Source organism: Panthera pardus, unplaced genomic scaffold (assembly GCF_024362965.1).
Source record: "Panthera pardus isolate Hobbes unplaced genomic scaffold, ASM2436296v1 HiC_scaffold_8, whole genome shotgun sequence".
In the NCBI taxonomy this organism is placed as follows: domain Eukaryota; kingdom Metazoa; phylum Chordata; class Mammalia; order Carnivora; family Felidae; genus Panthera; species Panthera pardus.
In genome coordinates, this window is record NW_026527013.1 from 108,557,927 (window position 1) to 108,585,585 (window position 27,659).

The window sequence follows — 27,659 nt, forward strand, 5'->3', positions numbered from 1 at the left end:
TATGATAAGGTGATGATGATGATGGTAATTATTTCATGCACAATTTAATATTAACTAAAACCTCATTACACTATTCTAATCGCCTAGGGTAAACTCACAGTCATTGCTCCTAGATAAATTTTCGTCTGGCATAACAGTCCATAAATAAGTTGGAATCTAAGGTAACTTAACTAGCACTCAATCAATAGAATAGTTTTGCTGTGTCATAGATAGGCCGATTCTTGCCTTTACTCAAAGGCACTTTCTCTTTAAAACCCTGAAACATTTCCCTATTTGCCTTTATAAGCACTTCCAAATTCTTAAAACATTTTCACCTGAAGACTTAAAAAGGTGCAGGTGTGAACCTTTCCCAACACAGCCAGCCCACCACCTTAACAATGACATAGGCATTCTAACCAAAAATCTACACATTATCCATATATTTTCATCCTCAAGAATTTGAATTATATCATTTATTTTATATTTCTTAACATCCCTAGAGAGAGAGGAAAAAAGTGGCAAGCCCAGAAATTTACATCCAAACTACAATGAAACAATACATTTCATTTAAGAGAATGAATTATAGTAATAACTCCAGGTCCATTATATTCTACCATTACTGAAATGTAAAACATCAACTCTCCAACCAAAAGAGATCCTTGAGAAAACTAGAGAAAATCATCCAACTTGTTAAGAAGAAATTCCTTAATGTAGGTATTTCACAGTCGATCTTCAACTGATAACATCTCCTGCAGCTTTTATAGTTTCCACATGTAACCTAAGTCTTGGAATCTGATCTAATGTGTTTGTATGAAGTAAATGTAAATATAGAATAAAAGTTATCTCTAATGATTGGATGTACATAATTGTAAAATTTAGTTTTAGGGAAAATCATTTACACATTTAAGGTGCATATACCAGGAGCAATTTGAAAGATTGAAAACTTGATTTTAAACAACAGCAGTATCTGTATCAAAAAATAATTTAATTCTTGAAGATGCAATGACTCCCTCCTTTTCAAAAAAGACTAATTTGGGATTGACCAAAATAATTTCACTTTCATGAGGATTTCCAGTCTTCTTTTAAATGTATCCAGAAAAATCAGAGACCATTCAAAGTAAGTCAAAATTATTTTTCATAAACCAAGGAAAACAGACAATTTTAAAACAGAAAGTAGGAGAGGATTACATCTTCTTTATGGACCTAGAGTAATGTGGGCCCAACGGTGAAAATATCTCAACCAGAGTTCCCTGTTATCTCCTCTTTTATTTATTTTTTAAGGTGTGGAAAATTAGAATACAGGTCAAAATATCACATGGTAAGAGGACAATTTTAGTATTAAGAACAATTCTAAGTCATATCTATTAGTATCAAGACAATGTGATTTGCTAATTAACACAGAGATAAGATCATGGTTGTTTTCTGAATTCTCATTTCGAGGATGATTACCTCAGCCGTCATTATTTCTATTCAATCTTTTATGCTTTTGTGCAAAGATTATGTGAAAGCAATTAGTTTCCATTTACCTATTTTCTGATTCAATTTATATTTGACATGCACAAAAGTATATTTTTATTTCACAGATATAAACAATGATCCACTTTTTTAACCCAAACATCATATCCCACCAATTATGAGACATAAAAGACAATATAAACATGCCACTACATATAATAGGGAGGGGAGCACAGCAGAGATACCTAGATAAATGTTTCTAAAACCCAATAAGTAATTATCTTTGTGTTCTTCATGCTACCAGGAGCTGACCAACAAGTCCAGAATTTCTTTCTTTGATTAAGGTGGCAATAATCGTAGCACCTTGCCTTAAACTTTCCTGTAGCTTCTGCTCGTCCTAAAAAAATAAAAAAAAATAAAAAAGATAATAATAATTTTTAAAAATATGTCACACATTAAATTTAATAGTTACTTCAAGTTTTTTTAATATTTCTTCATTTTTAGTTTTTCCATCAGCTTTATAGAGACATAACTGACAGATAACATTGCATAAGTTTAAGGTGTACAATGTAATGATATAATATACATATAAATTATGAAATGATTACTACAAGAAACTTAATCCATCACCTCATACAGCTACCACTACAAGGGTAGTGAAAACATTTAAGATCTACTCTCTTAGCAACTTTCAAGCATAAAATATTGTTACCTATAGGCACCATGTTATACATTAAATCCCCAGAACCTATTTACTTATAAGTAAAGTTTGTACTGTTTGATCAACATCTCCCCATCTCCTCCCCACTCAGCTGCTGATAACCACTATTCTACTGTTTTCATGAGCCACTTTTCAAGGTATGCTGCTCTCTAGAGTAGGCATTTATGGAACTCAGGCCACAGCCACTGGTATATACTTGGTCCCTCAAATAAAGAAGAAATTAAAAAAAATTTAAGGTATATATATTTTTGAGAGAGAGAGACAGAGCATAAGCCAGGAGGGGGAGAGAGAAGGAGACACAGAATCTGAAGCAGGCTCCAGGATCTGAGATGTCAGTGTCAGAACCTGACACAGGGCTTGAACCCATGAACCATGAAATCATGTTCTGAGCCCAAATCACAGGATTAACTGACTGAGCCACCCAGTGCCCCCAAGGAGAAATGCTTTTGCAAGCACTTTTCATTATATGCAAAAAGTATCCACCGAAGATACCAAGAAAACTCTGACACAGTTTCAAATGTTAACAGTATGAAACAAAAGATTTTCCCTTAATCCAATATCTGACCAACTTTGGCTCATCACTCAAGTGTGAATAGTTCATCAATGATGCAAACCTTTCCTTCATCTTGTTTCTGAGTGTTCTCCAACAGACTTTGTTATAAACTGTGAATACTGGTTGGGAGGAAAAATAAAAACGGCTTGTTGTTTGTGAAGTAAGGATCAGGCAAATTAGTGAAATGAGTTTCTCACAAATTGCTAAAATGTGGTTTTGCCTTTGAAATCATACTGCCTATGGATATATGTTTACTCTAATGATTTACGCTTCTTGAGGGGATGAAGGGACGATAGTATGAAGGGGAAAAGAAAGTCAAAAGAGAGATAATACCTTTAAAAAGATTTTTGTGTTATTAATTGCACTAGGTTCAAAAAGAAGGACCTGGTAACCAACCTCTAAATGTGGGCATCATCCTTAACGCCTTTTCCTTTTTTTTCCCCCCATGTTTATTTATTTGTTTTTGAGAGAGAGGAGTGAGCAGAGGAGGGGAAGAGAGAGAGGGAGAAAGAATCCCAAGCACAATCCATGCTGTCAGCACAGAGCCCAACGTGGGGCTCAAACTCACGAACCGTAAGATCATGACCTGAGCCGAAACCAAGAGTCCAACACTTAACCAACTGAGCCACCCAGGCATCCGTTTAATGCCTTTTCCTAATGTTCAGTGTAGCAAAGTACCTCCTGCTTCTACCTCCTTGGTGTTTTTTTCAATCCATACAAGCCATTCAAAGCCCTGCTGCCAGCAAAACATCTCTGTCCTGAATTACTGCAGCAATTTCACCAACAGTCTCTTTCAAGTCTTGTCCTCTTCTACCCTGTTTCCCACACAGGAATCAAAACACTTAATGTGAAGTACAGATCTGCTCACCTCACTACACTGCCTAAAATCCTTTCAAGGCCACCTTTTGAACTTCAGGATCAAGTCAGAACCCTTTACCTCTTTACCCTTCCATCCTCTTCCTGCCTTTCCCTGATGATTACTAAATTCTCCCAGTCACACAGAACTGCTTACGATTGCCCAAACAAGCTCTTTTTCTAGCCTCTCCCCCCTTTGCACCAGTTAATGCCTTTGCCAGAAAAGCTATCCCACTCCCTTTCAAGTTTGGCTGACCGTGGTTACTCTTTATAGTTCGGCCCAGTTTTCAATGGTTACAATCTACCCTAACTCCTGCCCTCCAGCCCAGTTGGGTGAGGTGAATCTGTTTCCACAGCTATGAATTCCTCTGGTACACTGAGTTTGCAATAGCCTTTTGAGTTAACCATCTATCTCTTCCACCAGATGATGAGTTTCTTGATATAAAGAATTTTTCATTTTCTTTCTGAATAAGGAACACTTAGTTCAATGCCTAACACATGGTAGCACTCCACAAATTATAATGAATTCAAATCACAGGAGGCTATATGATAGAGAAATCATCACCCTTTCAGTTTAACTCATTTGTTAATAACAGTGACCACTTTTGGGTTACTTTGTTGACTCCTATTTTCACATTTAGCAGGAAGCCTGGCAATGGCACAAAGAATATAATCAAAACCTTTCTACTATCACACCTTCACCAGCTCAGAGATCCAAGGTTCCTCACTTATGAGGATGTTGGTGAGAGACCACCTCTGCATAAGCTCCTCTTTTCCATCAGTTTGCCTGATTGTGTTTGAAAGGGGAGAGCTGGGGAAAACCCACAAAGGGACTAAATGGTCAGTACTTTGCATCTTGCAAGTGAGGTTTTTTTTTAAAGATTTTTAAAATTAATTATTATTTCTTAGGGAGCACACAAGTGGGGTAGGGGCAGAGAGACAGAGACAGAGTGAGAAAGAGAGAGAGAACCTCAGGCAGGCTCTGCAGTGTCAGCACAGAGCCTGATGTGGTGCTTGAACTCGTGAACAGTTAGATCACAACCTGAGCTGAAGTCAGAGGTTTAACCCAGTGAGTCACCCAGGTGACCCTCAAGTGAGTTTTTTTTTTTTTTTTAACGTTTATTTTTGAGACAGAGAGCATGAACGGGGGAGGGGCAGAGAGAGGAAGACACAGAATCGGAAACAGGCTCCAGGCTCTGAGCTGTCAGCACAGAGCCCGACGCGGGGCTCGAACTCACGGACCGCGAGATCGTGGCCTGAGCTGAAGTCGGACGCTTAACCGACTGAGCCACCCAGGCGCCCCTCAAGTGAGTTTCAATGACATTTCAATATTGGATTTCAAATGCTGTACAGGTTTGCTGAAAATCACATATTAACAAATCATTCTAAGGCCATATATGTTTATGCTTAAAATGTTATTCATTCATAAATACACAGAATACTCTAAAACTAAACAAAATACAAATTAACTATAAATATGTATTTGTCACTCCTTATGATTAATTAATTACAATACTGCACAGTTTATAATACACATCCACACCTGTCTCATTTATTGAGACATACAAAAGATGATGAAAATTAAGTTTCCTCCTCTAAAAATAAACAGAAAAAGACTATCTGAATAGCTTCTATGAAACCAGTTTATACTTGTGATAATGAAAGCCACCAAGTAACAAATGAACAAGGGGAAGAAATCTGTTTAAGATCCTAGGGCTACAAAAATCACATTTCTTTATCTCAGAATAAGGCTTCTGTCCTCATTTTAGAGTCCCATAACTTACACATTTTTAAACAATGAATTTAAGTAAGAATGCTCTTTTAAAGGTTAATTTATTGGGTGGCTCAGTTGGTTAAGCGGCCGACTTCGGCTCAGGTCATGATCTCACGGTCTGTGAGTTTGAGCCCCGCGTCAGGCTCTGTGCTGACAGCTCAGAGCCTGGAGCCTGTTTCAGATTCTGTGTCTCCCTCTCTCTCTGCCCCTCCCCTGTTCACACTCTGTCTCTCTCTGTCTCAAAAATAAATAAACATTAAAAAAAATTTAAAAAAAAATAAAGGTTAATTTATTTGTGCAATCTTTATAGGCATCATTTAGAACGATTTTAATTCGGTGAGAAGAAACTATGTTATTCTACTGTTTTCCCTCCTGAGCTTACTTTATTCCTGAAAAATAGAGAAATTTAAAAAGTGATTAAACAAGATGCTGAGACACACCTACAATCAGAAAATTCTAGTATGTACAAAAGCAGATATTCAAATAATGTGTGGACTTCAAACTCATCTCAAAATTTCTTACCTCTATAAAAGTATTGCTAATGTAGTTTTGAAAAAATGCAAATTCACATAGATATTTTTTTTTGAGACTGAGAGAGAGAAAGGGTGTAAATAGTGAGGGGCAGAGGGGGAGAGAGAAAAGTGGCACTCACCGGGGGTTTGTGTTTTATCCAAAGTGGGGCTCGAGCTCCTTGAACCCATAAACTATGACATCATGACCCGAGCCGAAGTCAGATGATTAATGACTGAGTCACCCAGGTGCCCTGGCTGAGATCTTTAAAAAAGCATTTCTTGCTGCCAGGGGATATGCAAACCAGTGTTTTTAACCCGTGAGGAGGGGGGAACACAGGGGCCTTACAGGTGGTCATTTTATTATCATTGTCTCTCTCTCTCTCTCTCACACACACACACACACACACACACACACACACACACACACACACATATATGTATATGTATACATATGTGCATTCCCTTGTGTATACCAGGTATTATATAATAAAAATGTTTAATGTTAAAACTAAGCAAATTCAACATAAATACTGAAAACTCCTGTTGATAGTACACATTCTTGGTATGATATAATGAAATGGCATTTACTGCTGTGGTCTTCCTCCCCAAAACCCATAAGCCCAGTCTAATCATGAGGAAAACATTACATACAAACAAAAGAGGGCATCCTACAATATATCTGACCAGTCCTCCTCAAAATTGTGAAGTTTATCGAAAAACAATCTGAGAAACTGTCATCGCCAAGAGGAGCCTAAAGAGACATGACAACAAAAAGTAATAAAATATCCTGTAATAAGAAAATACATTAGGTAAAACTAAGGATATGTGAATGAACGATGGATTTTAGTTGTTAAAAATAGGGGAACCTGGGTGCAGGGCATGTATGTTCAATTTAAAAATATTTCTCGATTTACGTGCCAGAATTACAAAACTTGAATTACAAAGGTAACTGGTGCACACCAGCCCACTTGTATATTCCTTAAATACACTATTCTTTTAATAAATTATGCAACTGATAAGGGCACCAACTCTATCATGAGTCCACTGGTACTAAAATACAGGCTTTGACAATATTCAAGTGATCTTTAGCAAATTATGTAGTTTCATAGTTCTCCTTTTTTTTTTCATCTAAGACAGAGATAACAATATTAGCTACATCACAGCTTGTCTGTGGGGACTACATCAGACACCCGTAAACCACAGACTTAGGTAAATATCCATTCATAATAACTATTAGAATTATTTTATGGTGTGCGCTAATTTCACACCTGACAGAGGGGCTGATATCACCCTCTGATCATATGTGACAGTTAAATCTGATGATCTACCATATGTAAAAATACTGTTGCAGGTCTTGGACAGTCACCTCTCTATGTCTACAACCCTTGAAAGACAAGCCTATTAGCTAACATTCACCCCTGCTATCGTGTTGAGAGATTTTTTCCAAAGTATAAAGTGATACAGAGCCCAAGAAGAGAAGAATGATAATTTCTCAGGCAGAAAAGACACAGATTGCAATTTAGAGTTGTTAAGGTCGTTGGATTTCTGCAGGCAAAGTCCCTGGGAGTGGGGACTTGCAGAGAAGTTCTAAAAATCTGCTAAACTTTCCTTGATTCCTTGGCCAGCTTTTAAACTGGGCTTACACAGGAAGAAACCCAGTGGCGTCTAGCAGAGAATAACTGCTGGAAAGCTGGGGAGCTGAGCAAAAGTTTCAGAGGCTACACTGTACTGAGGACAAGAAGGTTAGATCTGAGTTTGGCTAGAATGAAGAGACCTTGGTGAATACCCATGGCTTACAGTTCAGAGCTCTAAAAGGCCATGCGTGCAGCCTGGGAATAAAGAAAAAATTGAATTGGACCGGCCCTAACAAAGGTTAAACAGTCTCCAGAAGATCAGGTTGATCTCCCAATAATACAAATGCTTTCCAGAACAAATTTTAATATTCTTTGGAGGAAGATAAAATAAGCTAGAGCATTTAAAACGTTTTATAACTCAAGTATGGCATATAATAAAATCTTACTAGATGAGTAAAGAGGCAGAAAGCAAAAAAAGCAGGAAAAAAAACCATAAAGGAGAGAAAACGATCCATATATTGGATTCATATATTGCGCCATTTTCAGACATAGTCCATATGTTAGAATTGGCCTGAAAGAATTTCAAAATAAGTATAATTAATGTGTTAAAAAAAAGATAGGGAAGAGATGGCAACATTGATGAAAAATGGACATTTTCAACAGACAATGGGACCTATAATAAAGAATATTTTACAACTATAAGATGTAACACTTGAAATTAATAACTAATTGTAGTGGTTTAATATGAGATGGGCAGGGCTGATGATCCTGAAGGCAGATTAAAATAAATACATACATATCCAAACCGAAGCACAGAGAGAGAAATGGTGAATTGTTGCTATAATCATCTTTATACCTGTGACCAACTACTATTTCACTTCCCTACTGCTTCCTTATCTACTGTTACACCCAGCAGGCCACCAGAACATTTGTTTGGGACATTTAGAAAATCACCTGTGGGTTATCTCAGCAGCCATGTCACCTGGGAATATTCACTACATGAAACTAACAAGCAAAAAAACAGTCAACCCCATTTCTAGACAAGCAGTGCAATGTCATGTACCTAAATGTGCAAAAGATGAGGCTAAAGGTAGTATTGTTACAGCTGGCCCTAAAGGGATGAGAGAATTCAGAGTGTGGTAAGACCACATAAGGCTGGAAAAATGCCTGAAGGAGGTACAAGCAAAGGGTGAGAAAAAGGCAAAAACTTCAGAGTCCAGGATGGACAAGAAATACTGAGGGAACAAGAAATCATGACTAATTTTTGTGGTGGCATATCACTGTGAGAGGCTAGACCTTGCAAAGATATTGCAAGAAAAGTGAGTACCCAAACTCCCCCCTACACACACACACACACACACATAAAATTACCAAAATTACATTTATCAACAGTTCATATACTATCTGTAATTCTAGCAGTTTCCAGGCTTCAGGTTTACCTTAATTTCTACTCACAAGTCATAAAGAGCATAAACTGTAAACACGGCACACCAATTTTTACATTCTCACACATAAAAATCAAAAGCATACATTTCGTGAGTTTAAAGAAAAACAGGAGAGTATTTAATGATACAAAATGTGTTAAAGTTTGTGTTAAATCTAAATTATTGTCATAATCATAATTACTTCTTTTATCTTGCTCACTTCATAGCAATGTAAAATTTTTGAGAAAAATCATAAAAATTGCCAATTCTAACCTGTCATAAAACAATAAAAACATAACTTTTAGCTCAAAAATACAGCATTTACTTTCTTTGGTTACAAGTGTATTTTAAAAAAAAAATTGGAAGCCAGCAAGAAAGGAAATAAAGAATACAGTGGTCTGATTTCTTGAAATACTAGAGGGGAAAATAGCAAAAAATTAACAAAAGTTCTTTTTGGATGATGGATTTATGGCTATTCTTATTTCCTCAGTGTGTTTTATTTTCAAAATTTCCAAACAGAACACAACTTACTCTCTAGTAAGAAGAGTAAGTTGTTCTAAAATTTAGTTTCAAGACTGTTTAAATCCTGGTAACTAAATTTGATTTGTTATTGCATAAAGTCAATAATATAGAACACTGTCCAAATTTCCAGGAAATATTTATCTTCATAAAAAATCTTAAAAATCTATATAAACACTTTTTGTTTGAATATTTTTGTCTTCATTAGACAGTCCAAGAAAGAATTATGTTAATAAATCACAAGGCCTTAGCTTTCCACTGACTTAGAGCTTAAGAAAAATATCTTGGACATCACACGAAAGGAAACAACAAAAATTTTGTCCTTAATTTTATTCAATACATTAACAATTGTTCATTGAGATCCTGGATAGTTTACCATGTTTTTTCATATTAGGAAGAACATTAGATGAAATATCAACATATAATAGCTATTTTTCATTTCATATACTCTCAAACTGAATTATTTGGGATTAAAATTCATATGGATTTCATATGGACTTCATCTAGAAACATCACATTTAGCTATTTCTTTATCCTTTGTCATTTCAAGATTAAGATGAAATCCCCTATGTTTAGATGAAAGATGCACAGAAGTTGCAATTATTGTCTTAAACACAGAAGGTAATTCTAAATTTACTCCACAGCAATTAAATCAATGGAATGTCAGTGGAATCCTGGTCTTTGTCTGTATGTGGTTGGTTTCTTTTCCAGTTAATACATAGGTGTCCATATGATGGTTGTGTGTATCTATCAACTTCCATAAAGGAGTAAAGTTTTGATGCAGAAATTCTCATGGGACTCTGAAGCAGTTGGCAAAATTTGGGAACTCGGGTAAAGTAGGAGGTATTATTTTCATAGAAGACTGGGAATGACAGGAATGGTTTCATAATTTATAGCAGCTCCTCTTTTCCCTCCTCCGTATCAGCTACCAGTAGTGCCATTTTCATATAAAGCCTATGTCTTCGAAATTCCTTCCTCTCCGAATGTTCCCTTCCATTTTCTCAAGGACAACTTATGGCAGAACTATTCCCAGTGTATATGAACTTTAAGAACTTTTTAAAAGATTTGTTTTAAACATTAAATTCTATCACTGTACTACACTGCTCTGAGTCTTTGAATAAAGAGGCATAAACAAATTTATAGTATGCTGTTAGAACCAAATTTATGTCTATTTTGCAGAATATGTTGTCAAAGAATAGCAGGAAAAGCTATGACATCATTGTTGTCCAAATCTTTATAGACAACCTGAAAGGAAATCTTTTAGAGATTCTCATCCTCCCTACACATCACTCCTAAAGAACACAATGTACTGTGTTAAAAGGAAGACTATAAAGTTAAAATATAGGTATATATTAATTTAGGCTTTAGATATGTCACTAGATTACACAGCTCTTTTTGAAACGTAAGCATTATATTGTCTCAGCAAATTCCATACCTAAACCCTAATTCAATTTCTATGAATTACAAAACCATCCTGAAATTCAGGTTGCTCTTATTTTGATATTAATATCCTTCTTCCAGCTATCCTTGTTTTGGTGAACTTATGCAAAATAATATCAAAATGTCAAAACTGTCAAGCACTCCAATTAAAAGCTCACTATAACATACATTTACAGAGACCATATACAATATACAAAAATATATCATAAATAATATATAAAATGCTACATTGCTGACTTAAAAATCTTTTAACACTTTTGTTACATTTATAAGATAATATGAAATAAAAAAATTGTATATATTTTCCTGATATGGAAGGAAAAAAAAATCTAATGGTAACACACTGCCCCCTAGTGGATATGAAGATAAAAGTTTGCTGTGTATAAATTTCCAAAACTTCAGGAAAAAGCAGTCACTTATTGATGAGCGTTTGAGAAAAACAAAACAGTCCTATCCAAATGAAAAGCATTTGTCTCTTGATAATTTGAGTTAAACAGCTGTCTCCTGAAAACCTCGGTAATAAAACAGTATGATATGCACTTGGATTTACTTATTAACATAATCATCACATAGCAGTTTCAGTCTCCTTTTTTCTTAATGCCTTACCCATACTGTAGGTATTCAATAAGTATCCGTACAAAGAGTTAACTAAGAAAAATAATCAGTTAACAAAACTCTGGGGTCCACCACTGTTACTTTGCTTAACAGATAAAGATAGGAAAGACCCAAACTTTGCAGTGTTTAGCGCCATAGTACAGGGGGGTAAAACATGGGCAACCAAAAAGCAGATGTCTACTCTGAGAAACAAGCAGTTCATTGTTATGTCAATTATTTCTAGATCTGTGATTTGTCACACTGTCATCCTTTATTTTCTTTTAACATCATTCTTACTATCAATTTCACAACTTAATAAAGTTGAAATAAAGTGTTCTCATACACAATGTCCCTTTTAATTAGCAGAATGTTTTGATCCTACACAACTTGCCCAGCAGCCCTGCTAGCTTTCTACTGTGACATCCCTCGCCAGTCACACTCCAAGTGCTCAAAGTCTGCATCCACACCATCCTTTGGCTGGATGCTACAGGGATGCTGGATGCTACCTAGGATGTCTTAACTGGAGTGGTCTAGGATGTCCCAGCTGGCTACTCTTCTTTGCTTTTGGCTACAGCTCTCATCTCACTAGGACACCATTTTCATTATCAAACCCACCTTACTTTCAGCACATACTTGACATTACAATCTAAGACTCTCCACAAACAACCTAATTAACCCTTCTAACCGTGGTTCTCACTTCTTTACTATACAGAATCCACTTTTGTGGCCATACTGGTATAATCAGCTATTCCTTCTTTAGTAAAATGGTTTCCTCATAATTGTTTTTCTACTTCTCATCAATTTTCAAAAACCTGGCTGTGATGACATGCTCTAATGAAATTATCTATTTTAGTGAACATCAATAATTTACATTATCATTCTCTTATTAGTATTTTTATTAGGTTTCACATATATAAGTCTTATTTTCTTAGCTAAATTGTAGGTAGTAAAAGAAAAGTCTCCTAAATTAAGTTATAACATCAAATAAAGTACTATATTCATAGTAGGTACTCAATAAATACTTACTAGATCAATTTGCTAATTCTAAAAAGATCTGGTCCTATATATGACTATTAAGACATCTCTGAAACATCAAAGTATTTAGATAAAGGATGCATCTTTATAGAAATAACCTATTAAAAATAAAGTAAGAAAAAAAAAAAAACCCTGCTTTCTGTACTTGAAAATTGGAAAGATGTCAAAGGCTAGAATTTTGTGTTACATGATTCCTCCTACTATGAAAGAGTGCCTGGTTTGGGAGTTAAATCTAAGGGACATTGATAAATTGACATTAATATACCTAAGTCAAGGGGATAAAGCCAGATGATGAGGCAAACATTCTCAGATAGGGTAGGTACATAAGCAGAAAAGCAATATATACTAGACATAGGAGGGCAATGGGTACTGTTTCCAGAATGCATGAGAAATGACAAAGGGGACAGAAAGATTATGCACAAGAGTTTCTTCTTGAGTGGAGGTCTAGGTAGAAACACAATTAGTGGGAAAATGTTGATGATTCTCTCAGAGCAGAAAAACTTTAAGTTTTTCCTGTAAATTTTAGATTCAAATTTTTAATAACAAACTTAATACAAGGGAAAAACTTAAATGAATCAATGCAAACATATTTTCTTGGTAGCTGTGTGTGTGTGTGTGTGTGTGTGTGTGTGTGAGAGAGAGAGAGAGAGAGAGAGAGAGAGAGAGAGAGAGAGAGAGAGAGAGATGGAAAGGGGGAGAATTATTATTGGAATAGTTTTCAGCAGTTAAAAAGAAAAGGATGCACAGTTAATGATCATTAGATTCTTGACTATTGGTTAAATGGGTAAATAGTATCCAAAATCTTAATCCCCAGGTTCCACAGAAAAGTGTTTAACATTGCATTAAAAACTCTATTTTCTTCAAGAAGCATGCTTTCAATTACAACTTACAAAAAGAGTTGCACCCTGCCCAGACTGGTGCTAATTTTTGTCAGTATTAACCAGCAAAAAGTAGATTGGCCAAGCTCCCTCTAAGCATCAGAGCAGAATTATTTCTCAGGAAGAAGCTCACAGATAGAATTGTGCCTCTAAAGCTTCTTCCCAGGGAGGAGAAACAAAAAACCAGATATGCAAAGCAGCATTCTAGGTGGAAATAACTTACTGGAATTATCAGAATTCAATCGCTTTCTGAAATGACACTACTAAGTGAAGACAGTAAGATTAAAGAAGATGATTCAATCATAGGATTGGGAACAAAGAAGGAATAATTTTATGTCATAAGGGATTTCATGTAGGTATTAAATAAATGTATTTTGAATTAAAAATCTCATTGGAGGTGACAGATAACCTACTTTTTCTATATAAAACTGAATTCAGTAAGTGGAAGTCAAATTTGAAAATGTTTACAACTCAGAAGAATAAAGGACAAAAAATAGTAAAAAGTCAAGGCATTATATTAAAAACTAAATTATATAAGAAAATTGGGGGAGAAAACACAACAGATTATACAGAAGTTATCATGATGCAGGAAAAAAAAATCCCTTAATTAAATAAGATCAGGAATTGCAGAAAGGTATCATTTAGTGCCTTGAAAAATTAGTGACAACCGTCAAAGAAGCCATATTCAGATGTTACCTTCAAATTTAAATATAAAAATTCAACAGCCTTCAGCAGACGATACAGATTATTTCTAATAAGCAAGAATGGTTCATGTGTAACTTTTGTGAAATGCTAAGTATTAAAAGAAAATGAGGTTTAAGGAAAACATTGTTACCAAAGAATCCTGACCTGTGTTAGAAGAACAAAAAAGGAGACATTGTGCAATATGCAAGGGCCCTAAATGGCCAGTTAGTGGAATGTTTCTTTAAAAAGAACTATTTAAAAACTTAACTTATCCAATGATCAAATGAGGAAAAAAGAATAGGGACTCCTTTTAACAACTACTTAAGGAATTTAACTAATACCAGACAGTAAGCTATATATTAAGAAGTAACAGACACATAGTTATTTACCTCTATGGAATATGTAGTCAGTTAAGTCAAACAAACACATAAACATATTCTAATAACAAGTTATGAAGGAAAAACAGACCCATTTATTACCAAAATAAAATCAGCATTAGAATTATCAGGCACAAAACATTTTTAAAACCATATTAAAAAATCCAAATAAATCAACACAGGAACACAAAAATGAGCAAGCAAAACAACATTCTCAAATGTGTAGATTTGAAAAATAAAAAAAAACAGAACTCATACAAATGAAAAAAAATGCTGAATTTAAACATACAAAACAATTTCAAAGTATGGGTCAGAATAGAGATTAGACCTAACTGAAAAGAGTATTACTGAAACTGAACACAGAGTTGAAGAAATTACTCAAAACTCATATCAGAGATGATAAAGAATAGAAAATGAGGGGCGCCTGGGTGGCGCAGTCGGTTAAGCGTCCGACTTCAGCCAGGTCACGATCTCGCGGTCCGTGAGTTCGAGCCCCGCGTCAGGCTCTGGGCTGATGGCTCGGAGCCTGGAGCCTGTTTCCGATTCTGTGTCTCCCTCTCTCTCTGCCCCTCCCCCGTTCATGCTCTGTCTCTCTCTGTCCCAAAAATAAATTAAAAACGTTGAAAAAAAAAAAAAAAAAAAAAAAAAAGAATAGAAAATGTAATAGAAGTTTAAGGAATTTGGCAAATAGGACAAAAATGTCCAATATATATTTAATCAGAACCCCAGAAAGGGAGAACAGAGACAATGGGGGGAAATGAAAAATAATTATTGCTAAAAAACTTCCAGAAGTTATGGACTACATGAATTCATTCATAAGGGAAACCCACTAAATTCCAAGGTTGATAAAAAGGAACACAAACCAATAACAAGGGAACTGTGAAACACCAAATATAAAGAGACAATTAAAAAGCCACTAGAGAAAACAGACCAAGAGAGGATTAACAATAGACTTACAACAGTCTTCCTCACAGCAACAAGGAAGCAAGAACATGATAATGTATTTGTAAAGAGTGCTAAAGACAAAAAGCAAACATTAACTCATTCCAAAACAAAACAGAACAAAACAAAAAACTATTAACCTAGAACACTTATTACTTCCTATCACAAACACAATGTATCAACAATGAAGATAGAATATAGGCTCACTCAGTTAAACAAAACCTAAGTTTACTCATTTCATTTATTTTTTTTCTTTTTCTTTTCTTTATTTTATTTATTTACTTATTTTATTGTTAATTTATTTATTTTTAAAAGTTTACTTATTTATTTTGAGAGAGAGAGAACATGAGTGGCGGAGAGGCAGAGAGGGAGAGAGAGAATCCCAAGGAGGCTCTCCCTCTCTGCCTCTCCCTCACTCATGTTCTCTCTCTCTCTCAAAATAAATAAATAAACTTTTAAAAATAAATAAATTAACAATAAAATAAGTAAATAAATCTGAAAGCAATGTCTCCAGAAAATTAATGAAAATAATGTTTAAGGGGTGGCTGGGTGGCTCAGGTGAGTAAGTGTCCAACTTTGGCTAAGATCATGAGCTCATGGTTCATGAGTTCAAGCCCCACATGGGACTCTCTGTTCTCAGCACAGAACCTGCGTATGATCCTCTGTCTCCTCTCTCTCTGCCCCTCCTCCCAGCTCTCTCTCAAAAATAAAAAAAAACATTAAAAATTAATTTAAAAAATAGCATTTAAGGGGTGCATGGGTGGCTCTGGTGGTTGAGCAGCTGACTTCAGCTCAGGTCATGATCTCACAATTCAGGAGTTTGAGTCCCACAATGGGATTGCTGCTGTCAGTGCAGAGCCTGCTTTGGATCCTCTGTCCACATTTCTTTCTGCACCTCCCCACTCATGCTCTCTCTCAAAAATAAACATTTTTCAAAAAAGTAACATTTAAATACAGACAGTATTTAAAAGAACAAAAAAAAAAAAATACTGGCTAAGAACAGCAGCATAAAAAGTAGAAGGTGATCAATCAAACAAAATGTTCTAAGATCAATGAAATTGTAGGGAGAGTGATCAAAATTCTAACTAGACTTTCACATAAATATGCAAAGTAAATTTCAGAAGGCCTCCTAAATGTCTAATAATAGAATGTGGGGGTGCCTGGGTGGCTCAGTCAGTTAAGCATCAGACTCTTGATTTTGGCTCAGGTCATGAGCTCATGGTTCATGAGTTCAAGCCCTGCATTGGGCTCCACCCTAACAGTAGGAGTCTGCTTTGGATTCTTTCTCCCTCTCTCTGCCCCTCCCTTGCTCTCTCTCTCTCTCTCTCTCTCAAAATAAATAAATGAACTTTAAAAAAAAAAAAAAAAAAACAGAATGTGAAACCCATTTATTAGTTAAGAGAAAACAGAGTGAAAAACCATTGGGGCTTCCAGGTACCTAAAACCAAAGATGGTTCTCACAATATTTTAAGAAAAAAAAAAAAAAAAAAAAAAAACAAGAAAAAGAAAAGGAAAAACAAGAAAAAGAAAAGGAGAAACAAAACAAAAAACATAAACAAAACTTAACAATGAAAAGATCAAATAAAATTTACACACAACAACAACTTGAGTATAATTTGAAGAGAGAGAACTTCCAAAATAACTTTAAGTCAAAAGAAAAAAAAAAAAGAGAAAATCACCAAATTAAAATAAGCAATTTCTCATATTCTTCTGCCCTAACACAAGTCTTATAGCAATGAAAGGCAATCTGGGAAAAACTTAGAAAGAAGGAAGAAGGGACCTACTGATGAGTAAAAAGCTGATCTAAAATAATCACCACAAAGAGTAAGCCTGCCTTAAGTTTGATAAAACAGTAAAATGAGTGTACATGTGACCAGCATGACCAATTTTAAAAGACTTAAAATTATGCTGGATTTGAAGTGGGAGCCTTATTCTGGTGGTGAAAACCACAAAAGGAAGAGAGAAGCGATCTTTGTCAACTGAGTGGTAAAGGGGAAAAGAAACAAAAAGGAAAAATTTTAGGGTCCTGAAATACAAAAGAGAAAAAATTAAAGGACACACAATTCCTCTTTCCACCATTAAATGAGATAAATTAACTAAACTGTATTTTGCTATACTGACAAGAGAGGGTGGCACTGAATTAGGTACTAGGTAAACTAGTCAAATCCCCAACAGATGCACAGGAGAGAACTTAATACAGCCATACAGAGTTATTACACAACAGAAAGATTTAACCACCTCAATTAATGAACCACCCTCCATAAGAAGAAAGAGTTAAGCAGAAGACGGTAAAGTAACACTCCAAATGGAATAGAATTTTTGCAGAATTGCGAAACTAAGAATCACACTAATGTTTCACATACTCAAAAAAACCAAAAAACAAAAAAACAAAAAAAAAAACCCAAAAAACCCAATTAGAATCAACAAGGTCAGCAGGGAGCTATCCAAAGTGGATTATTAACAACATCAAATGAACTCCAACATATTATAAATAAATAAAGAGCATGAAAAGGATGGCTAGGAAAAGAACTAACCTCAGTAATTTTGAACAATATTATTTTTATTCTATACTTTAAGATAAAGAACTGTATATGACTATATCCTAATTAGTAAACTTATTTTCCCAGAGTGGCATTTCTGAAATTATACTTGGGTGTATTCCAGGATTCAACAAAGAAGTAAACATACTGCTGATAATGAAAGATTCCTCACTGTTGGAGAAAGTATTTACATATAAGAAAAGGGAGAGGCTATGGGCACCTGGGTGGCTCAGTCTGTTAAGCATCTGACTTTGGCTCAGGTCATGATCTCATGGTTCATGGGTTTGAGCCCCATGTTGGGCTCTGTTCTGACAGCTCAGAGCCTGAAGCTTGCTTTGGATTCTGTGTCTCCCTCGCTCTCTGACCGTCCCCTGCTCACGCTCTGTCTTTTTCTCTCTGTCTCTCTCTCAAAAATGAATAAACACTAAAAAAAAAAAAAAAACTTAAAAAAAAAGGAAGAGGTTAGAAACACCCTCTAATGTTAGACTGGAAACAGATGTCAGTATGAACTCAGTTGATTTGAGATAGGTTATATATTATATACAAACACACACATATAGAAATAGGTGTATGAAAATATATATATTTCCTAGCAAAGTCCACTGTAAGAGAATACAAATAATGACACTCCGGAGCAATGAACACCCTTAGTGCCCAGATCCTGGTTTCTAAATACCATCACCTACTAAAAGAAATAAGAATTACTTGGAGAAACTGTTGATTCCAAAACTGCAAGAGGAAAAGAACAAGATGAGCCTACAACATCTCTTAGCGCAAAAGCGTAAGAAGATGCTCAAAATCTGAAAAGGATATTTTGAAATACAATAGAAGGTAACATGAAGAGGTTTCTAAAAACCAAATCTGGCACTACTAGAATAATAATATAATGAAACAGAACCCATAATGTAAAACTAATATTCATGAGTTCTGATAGACAGACAGATGGAAAGATAGATGAATAGTTTACAAGAGAAAGCTCTTCTTTATGATAGAATACAAATTGATAAATTTGGAAAGAACGACAGAAATAGAAAACCTCCATTTGATGAGCACTATCATTTATTGCCAGAAAAAATCATGAATGTATACTAAAATAAGTCTGCACAGCTATCATAGAAATTGTGATATTTACCAAGTCTTAAGGTATTTTTCCACAAGATACCTGCCAATTATAAACAGGAAAATAATTTTCAGTAGAGAGATCTAGCAGGCACTCCCTGAACCAAATGATCACGATTAACATCAACAGTTAACAGACTCTGAAACGTCTGGTGACCCCTGATACGATGTACTGGAAAGAATACACTACTTCTCTTGGTAGTCTTGCCAAAAATGCATAGCCTGACTTTAATCATGAAAGGCCATCAGACAAACTTCTACTGAGAGACACTGTAGGACATTAACAGGCCAGTATCTATCAAAAAGGCAAGGTCATGAAACACAACGACTGATGATGTATCCCAGATTACATGAGACCAGTAAGAGGTGACAGCAATATATAAAAATTGGATGCTGGACCAGAAAAAGGATAGCCTTGGAAACAATAACAAATTTTAGTAAGATTTGTAGATTACAGTGTTACATCAATTTTAACTTCTTGATTTTGAAAATGCAATGATATAAAATGTTGATATTGGGGTCAAAGGTGCATAAGAATGCTTTGTACTCTATTTGAAAAAAAATTAAGTCTGAAATTAATTCAGGATGAAAGTTAAAAAGAATAGAAAAAATTAAAAGCAACAAAAAAAATCTCAATTAGAGAGTTAGAAAAAAAACACAAGAAATGCAGAAGAGACAGAAGTCAAAAAATAAGGTGGGAGAAACTGTTCCCAGTATTTTTCTAATTTCAACAAATGTAAATGATGAAACTCAGAAACACAAAGATTCTCAGATTGAATTACAAACAAAACACAGCTATACAGTCATACCTAAAACACAAGGACATGAAAAGCTCAAAATCAAGTAACTGAAAAAGGTCTACCAGATGGGCACTAATCAAAGGGAAGTTTTGTTCACTATGTTCAGTATATGCACTAAAAAACAAAAAACAAAACAAACACAAACAAACACTGCCTATAAGACAAAAAGCAATTATTATAGAGAGTCACTACAAAAGTTACAAAATGTTAAATTCACCAGAGGCAGGTTTTCCATACTGTGAGTTATGAAGTTCATTTTGGAAAAATATGAAATACTAGGGAGACATCCAAGACAAAACATCAAATATGCAGTTGTGCATGTGAATCTGGAGCTTGGAAATGACTCACCTGCACAAGAAGGGTATTTAACATCACAGAGTAAATGAGAATTCTTCAGAATCTCACCAGACAGTGCCCTAAGAATCTCCATCAGTTAGGGATAGAACAAAAACAAAGAGGATGGCAAGGAGTCTGAGAAGCAGAGAAATACTTTATAGAAAGAAATCAGAGGAGTGTAAGATTATAGAACTTGAAATTAAAAAATCCACAAAGATGGGGTGCCTGGGTGGCTCAGTAGATTGAGTCTGACTTCAGCTGAGGTTATGATCTCGTGGTTCATTAGTTCAAGCCCCTCATCGGGCTCTGTGCTGACAGCTCAGAGCCTGGAGCCCGGTTCAGATTCTGTGTGTATGTCTCTCTCTGTGCACCCCCATGCCCCATCTGTACTTTGTCTCTCTCTCTCTCTCTCTGTCAAAAATAAACACTAAAAAAAAAAAAAAAAAAAAAAAAAAAAAAGAAGCCATGAAGAAGAAAATGGTACCTAGTTATCCATCTGTATTTACAGATTGTTACAGGAAAAAAAGAGTCAGTTCTACAGAGATAAGGATAAGGATGTTGTTTTTAATAGGTTATGAATCAAAGTACTGCTTTAATAATAATTATTCTGCAAAGATAATGTTCAAAAAGTAGGTTAAAGTGCATCATAAAACAATGGAATGTGAAAAGGTAATTAACAAGGTTGAAAATTACATTGAATTCCTCATTTTACACAAGGTCAAGACAATATATATTAAATCATCATTGATTTTAAGTTAATAAGAAAAAAGTAACATGTACATAAAACTCAAAACGTAGTATGAACCCAGATATCTTACAGAATCACTAGAGACAAAATTAAAGAAAATGGAAGAAACCTCGTGAAGCAAATTCCATTATTTAGAAAACTTATAACAACAAAGATTGAATAACATGTCTAGAGTCACAAAGATAATAACTGAAAAACCCAGATTTGAAACCAGAATCAGAATCTATGGAGTCTAAAGCATTTAACCTTAGGGACATTATTATCCAAGAAAACTTGCTCCTAAATGACTAGTACAAGTTCAGATCCATTATTTTTAGATGGCCTAATTTAATACCAAATTAAAAAATACAATCCCTCTTGAGATTTTTAAATGACTCAGCAGCAATAAGTTTGCTGTGTGGTCCAACACATATTCACACCCCCATGGGATGCATATCCTGGTTTCACCACTGCAAAAAAATCACCAGGGTAATTCATGTTTTATGTCATGAATACAAACTGATGAGAGAATTACATCTCTTTGGTTAATAATAATAAATACTCTAACTTGTAAATTGGGACACTGATTCCAGAATTTTTAACATCCAGACAAAGGGTAGAACCAAGTACTTTTCAAAGAATATTGATGGAGGAATAAAAAAAAGAAAAGTTCTGTAAAACAGATGTAGGGGACATAAAGCAAATATTTACTGAGTCAAAATGCCATTTTCTCTTATAGTTTATAGCGTCACACATACACATTGGAAAGATACGCAGGAAGCCTTGTCAATTTCAGGACCTGTCATGCCATAAAATGATAAGCCAATGGGAACAACAAATAACAGAGTCAAGTTACTAAAGCAAAGGCAAAAATAAAAATCTAAAACAAAACATACATTGATTTGACTGTCATGGTTGGTTGGGTTTGGCATGATCCCTGGCGGGATCTGTTTTGTGTAGAGAAACGATGAACATTTGCTTTCTCTGCCGACATGTTTTCAGTGAGGTGTAGAACATAGGAAAGGCTAAGCAACATTTTAATTACTGCTCCAGTATTTTAATAAACTGAAAAAGATCTGGGGACAGCAGAAACAAGCAGCACATTAGAAATCTCCTGTGACGCCCTGGAAACCTTACAAAGGAAATGCTAACATGTTTTCCATTCCCTCAGCCTAAAGCCTAATTCTCCAGTTTCCTGGATATACTAATTTCATAAAGAATAATTTAAGTGTTATATAGAACACACACAATCAAAAGGAAAAGAAAAGCTACAAAACCTTTCTTCCTTTTAATTGTTTATTCATTCTGATTGGGATTGGAAGGCCTTTAAAAGACAAATAAATGCTTGCGGCTATAAATAATTAAAATACCAGTAAAGAGGAGTAATAATTACAAGAAAGAAAATGTCTGTCTGGATTACACACACGTTGACTAAAGGAGTGAGAGACACTACTGAACAGTGAGCACTAAATCATGAAAGCAAAAATGATTGATAATCTTTATAGGGATATATTAAAGGCATTTAAAAAGTAAGTGTCAAGTTCAATGATAGGAAGTTCTTATTATATACATTGTTATAAAAATATAATCCTCTCACAGAATGAAATATCTCCTGACTTAAAAAATGAAACAAAAGCTCGCATGAGGATTTCTAGCCTGTTTAGATTTGTTTTGTTTTAGATCTGAGCACGTTATTTACTTGGAAATAAGCTCTCAGCATTGCGGAACAAAAACAAAAACACACACTCGCACAGCTCCCCTATGAAAACTGTAGCTTACAATGGCATTCTTCCATATATTATATCACTGATTTTTTTAAATAATAAGTATTGTGAAGTTTAGGATAAGAGGGGTAGGGGAAGTTGGTCTCATTATTATTGGAGATGCCTTTGGCATTGTTCTTTATATTCTCAATAATAAATGCTAGAGTAACAGCCTGATTTATAACAATTATTTTCAGTCTGAGGTAACCATTTCTTGTACATCCCTTTATAGCATGTTAACTTTCTGCCTTCAAACTAATTATATATGCTGAATAGAAGGAATAAAGCGAATGTTTTAAGAGGGAAACAAGATAGATTAAATTGAACAGTAAAACATTCCTTGTTTTCAACCAGGAACATTTTGCACATAAGAATTTAATGGAATACAACAGAGTGCAAAGAGTCTTTAGTATCTTATAACATTAGTTTGGTTATTTACAGTAGGCTTATGAATCCAAAACAAGAAGTTATAAGAAGAATACAAATATAATTGATAAATGCTAGATATTATTAAAATTTTTCTTTCATGTCTATTATTTATTTTTGAGAGACAGAGTATGAGCAGGGGAGGAACAGAGAGAGGGAGACACAGAATCAGAAGAAGGCTCCAGGCTCTGAGCTGTCAGTGCAGAAAAGCCCAACATGGGCTCAACCTCATATACAGTGAGATCATGACCTGAGCCAAAGTCGGACGCTTAACCAGTTTAGCCACGCAAGTGCCCCAATAAGTGCTATATTTTAATATGCTTGAGATTTAAACATCCTAAGATTCTAAGTACTTATTCTTCTTCCCTTCAAAAGAAAAGAATCAGTTGCCATTTCCCGCAGCCTGATGTATAGCTTATTGCTAGGGTGTATAAAGCAACAAAACAACAAGTTAAGTTACGGAAGAGGAATAGTGACTATAGATAAGCCACAAGGGAGTCAAATTTTAGGGAAGTCCAAAGGCAAACTCTGTTAGATTCATGCAGATCTATCTTGTTTGTCAGGAAACAAGATTCAAAAGCCCTAGTAACTCAGAGCTCTGTCCAGCAACATCCACCTGCATATCAATCACTAGGAGTCAAAGATATTTTTAAAAAATAACTGTTTTAACGCGCATAGCAGAAGCTCATCCAACTTACAGGGCCACCCAATAAATATCATGTGATGGTGATAATGAACTCTAAAATGTACACTGTATGACAAACTGTATGGTGCTTAAGAGGCATGACAAGAAGTAGTCACCATACCACACTAAACTACAGAAATCCATGGGTCAGGGATTTAAAAGGGATACTGAATTTGTAGGGCTTTTAACTCCTTTACTTACAACTCTCTATATTTTATCAAAATAGCTTGAGGGGCACCTGGGTGTCTCAGTCAGTTTAGGGTCCAACACTTGACTTCAGCGCAGGTCATGATCTCACGCTTCATGGGATCAAGCCTGGCCTCAGTCCCCACAGAGCAGAACCTGCTTGGGATTCTCTCCCTCCCTTTCTGTCTCTGCCCCTTTTCATGTTCTCTCTCTCACTTAAATAAACAAACTTAAAAAAAAAAATAGCTGGTAAATGAAGGACAAATATGTAAAGGTTTTCTTTAGCACCCAAACATTAACAAAGTATTTTAATTAATACAAACAAAATAAAAATTGTAAATTTAATTTGACTTAACAGTTATCATGATATTAAATTGCTAATCACCTCTTTTCAAGAGCCATTGAAACATTGAATATATCACGTGGCATGAAAAATACAATTTATTTCACTAAAGGGAAGGGAAGGAAGCCACAAAAGAGTGGTTTCTTTCTTCCAAACTATAACTAAAACTTGATCTTTTAAAACTGTGAATAAACATAAAACAGTTTTGTTACATAAACTCTGTAACAGTTTTGTTACATAAAACAGTTTTGTTAGATAGTAATTATTCAGTTTCTTGCTTCCAGTTACAAAACAGACAAGGCTATCTTCCATTTACTCTGGGGCCATCTCTATAACATACAATTCATTTAACAATAGCTCCTTTCTCTTATGCAGCCCCATAGAATCATTTTTACGTTAAGAATAAATTCAATGAATCAACTAGAGAGTAATCACCACAAATTTGAAGATAATATGAGAAAGATAACAGCCAAGACAGGATGACCTTTCAATGAGGGGATTGTAAGTAATGAGAGTTACTTATTATTCATTATAAGTAATTACTTGTAATTACACTTACTCGTTATAAGCAGTAAGAATTATGATGGTGGACCTCTTTGGGGACCCCCCCGCCTCAAAGAAAGTGTTATAAATTCTAAGTGTACCTTTCAAGAAGAATTCAATTACTTTTTAATTTTATGAAGTAGATTGCCTAATGGATAACTTAATAACGTATCAGAAGAACAAAACTCTAATTTTTGAAAGAAATTAGAAAGAAAGAGATTAGAAAGATGATTTTGAAATCATCTAATTAATGATTTATTAAAAAATAAATCATTGAGAAGCTTGATCAAGGTGGTAGCCTAAGGGCACATGTCTTCCTCATTTTAAATCCCTGCAAATGTGTACTGGTGGTTATGGTGGGGTTAAATGCACTTGGAACCTCATACATGCACACACAGATACACATATGATAATACTGGAAAATAACAGGTCATGCTATAATGTGACTAGAAATTTTGGAGAACTCTTGAGAAAGAGAAAGAGAAAGAGAGAGGACTAGGCCAGAAACAAAAACTACAGACCCAAGGCAGAGCTCTAGAGAAGACAATTCTGTGTTGATTCAATTTGGAATTGAACAAATTCATGGAGCAGAAAAAGATCCTGGCCCAATCTTAAAGGTAAGTATTCATTAACTATAGTCTAAGGAGTCATTAGGCTGACAGAGCCATCACTCCCTACCTGCATTAAAGAATTGGCAATACAGAAGTTTACTCACAGCCTAAAGCAGATCATATGAGCACTTAATCTGGAAAAAAATGACAATGTCTTAAGTTGTCAGGGAATTTCGAAAGAAAAATAATCTTCTATAAGGGAAGCAAGCTATTAGAAGTAAATGACATTTATACGGTAATAATAATGTGAATACATTGTGTTAACTAAAAGTTGTGATAATATGCATACAATGTTCTCTCACCACAATACATTGTGAAAAAGAAGAATTTACACTAAGATTTCTAGTTTGGTTTCAACATATAAAAATCTGTTATTTAACACATTATAAAATGAAGGGAATAACCCAGGAAGAACTTTTAATTCCATTTAGTATTTGTACTGTTCAACATCTATTCCTGAGAAAGAAAACAAAAAGAAGTCAAGCGGGGAAAGGAATCTCTTTCATACGAATTTCCCTTAAAAGAGACACAAGGATAAGTGACATCGCTTCTAATATACCTCATAGCACTGGATTTCTTAGCTAATGTAACAGGGAAAATAAGAAATATAAGGGTTAAATACTGGAAAGTAAAATACAATCTATCCTCCTTTTAAACATAAAAAAGTAATCGTTTGAAAATATAAAAGAACTGTGAACAGAGTTCAGTAAGTGGTTTAAGAACAATCCACAGAATGATATGCACTTTCCTGTAAAATAGTAAAAAAAAAAAAAAAAAAAAAAAAAAAAAAAGTTATAAAATTTAATATTTTCAAGGGCCCCCAGGTGGCTCACTTGGGTTAGCAACCGACTTCAGCTCAGGTCATGATCTCACAGTTTGTGAGTTCAAGCCCCACATCGGGCTCACTGCTGTCAGCACAAAGCCAGCTTTACATCCTCTATTCCTCTGTCTCTCAAAATTAATAATAGTAATAGTAATAATAATAATAATAATAACCACCTTTTAAAACTTTAAAATAATGTAATACTTTCAAAGACCCTAACCACACAACTTGGTAGCTCTCAAATCATTGGCAATAACCAATTATGAAATGTAATAAAAAAGATAATTATCACATTGGCAAAAACAAAGCAAAATAAATTAAAACCCATCAAATGGTCATAATTAAGTCTTGAAACGTGTCAGATGGAGTATCGACATTTCTAAGTTAAAACAGAATATTATCAACAATAACTTTTAGTAATTGCAACTCACACCAAGCAATTTGAGTCCACATTTGCAGGATGTTCAAAAAGAATAAATCACAAACCACTAATTTAAATTTTACTTATGCCATTTTATAGCAAATGGATTCATTTTTTACACTGATAAAACAATGGATACCATGTTAATTATGGTCAAGATTTCGGTTACAGAAATAATTTATGCAATTTTTGAGGCTGCCCTAACTCTTCCAACCATAGCTACAAAGGAAATCAGCTTTTCTTTCAGGTGTTACGTGGAAGAAGAACACAGACATATTCTTATAAATTTGCTAAAATTCATCTCGACCTCCCCAAACAGTACCAGTGACCAGGAAAGCCATTTTCTGTTCTTTTCCCAAAGTGATATAGAGAACTTTAAGGAAGCAAACCTATGGCTAGGGGAAATTAAATTGTTTAAATGAGAAGTCCCCTTATTTGGGTTAGAGCTAATCTGTGACTTTTTCACATGAGTTGTAAATCAGGGAGAAAGGGTTTCTAACATAAAGAAGAGAAACCAGATGACAAATAACAGAGCCAAGAGAGTAACGTGGTAAGAAAGCTAGATTTAGGCTAGAACATAAGACATGGAAATACTTTTTTTAAGTTTATTTATTTATTGAGAGAGAGAGAGAGAGAGAGAGAGAGAGAGAGAGAGATACCCAAGCAGGCTCCATGCTGTCAATGCAGAGCCCGACATGGGGCTCGATCCCCTGAACACAAGATCAAGGACATGGAAATTCTTAATGATAGAATGGAAAATTAAAAAAAAAAAAAAAAAAAAAAAGTCAGTGAAGATCAAGAAGAATCCACACCAATTCAAAGTCATAACGCAGAAAGACAAATTAGACCCAAATAACACACCACCTTAGTAGGAGCCCATAATGGACAGAATTAAGAATATGCCACACAGGGTGTATTTACAAAACATTATGATAGTCATAGAAATAAAGTCACCATGACTAGGGATAAGATGAATAAAAAAAAAAAGAGAGAGAAAGTATAGTAATGAGCAATCCATAG

At 34.8% G+C, this 27,659-nt stretch overlaps 1 protein-coding gene across 2 annotated transcripts in view; it reads right to left on the minus strand.

The window, feature by feature from the left end:
- Positions 1-437: 437 nt before the first annotated feature.
- CRPPA (CDP-L-ribitol pyrophosphorylase A) overlaps positions 438-27,659 on the minus strand; it is a 321,101-nt gene continuing 293,879 nt past the window's right edge. The window contains exon 10 of one of the 2 annotated variants that reach the window (XM_019443506.2): positions 438-1,831. In XM_019443506.2, coding sequence (XP_019299051.2) covers positions 1,727-1,831 — 105 coding nt within the window. In that variant the 3' untranslated portion in view covers positions 438-1,726. The remainder of the gene's footprint in view (positions 1,832-27,659) is intronic. The other variant, XM_019443507.2, reaches the window with a different exon arrangement.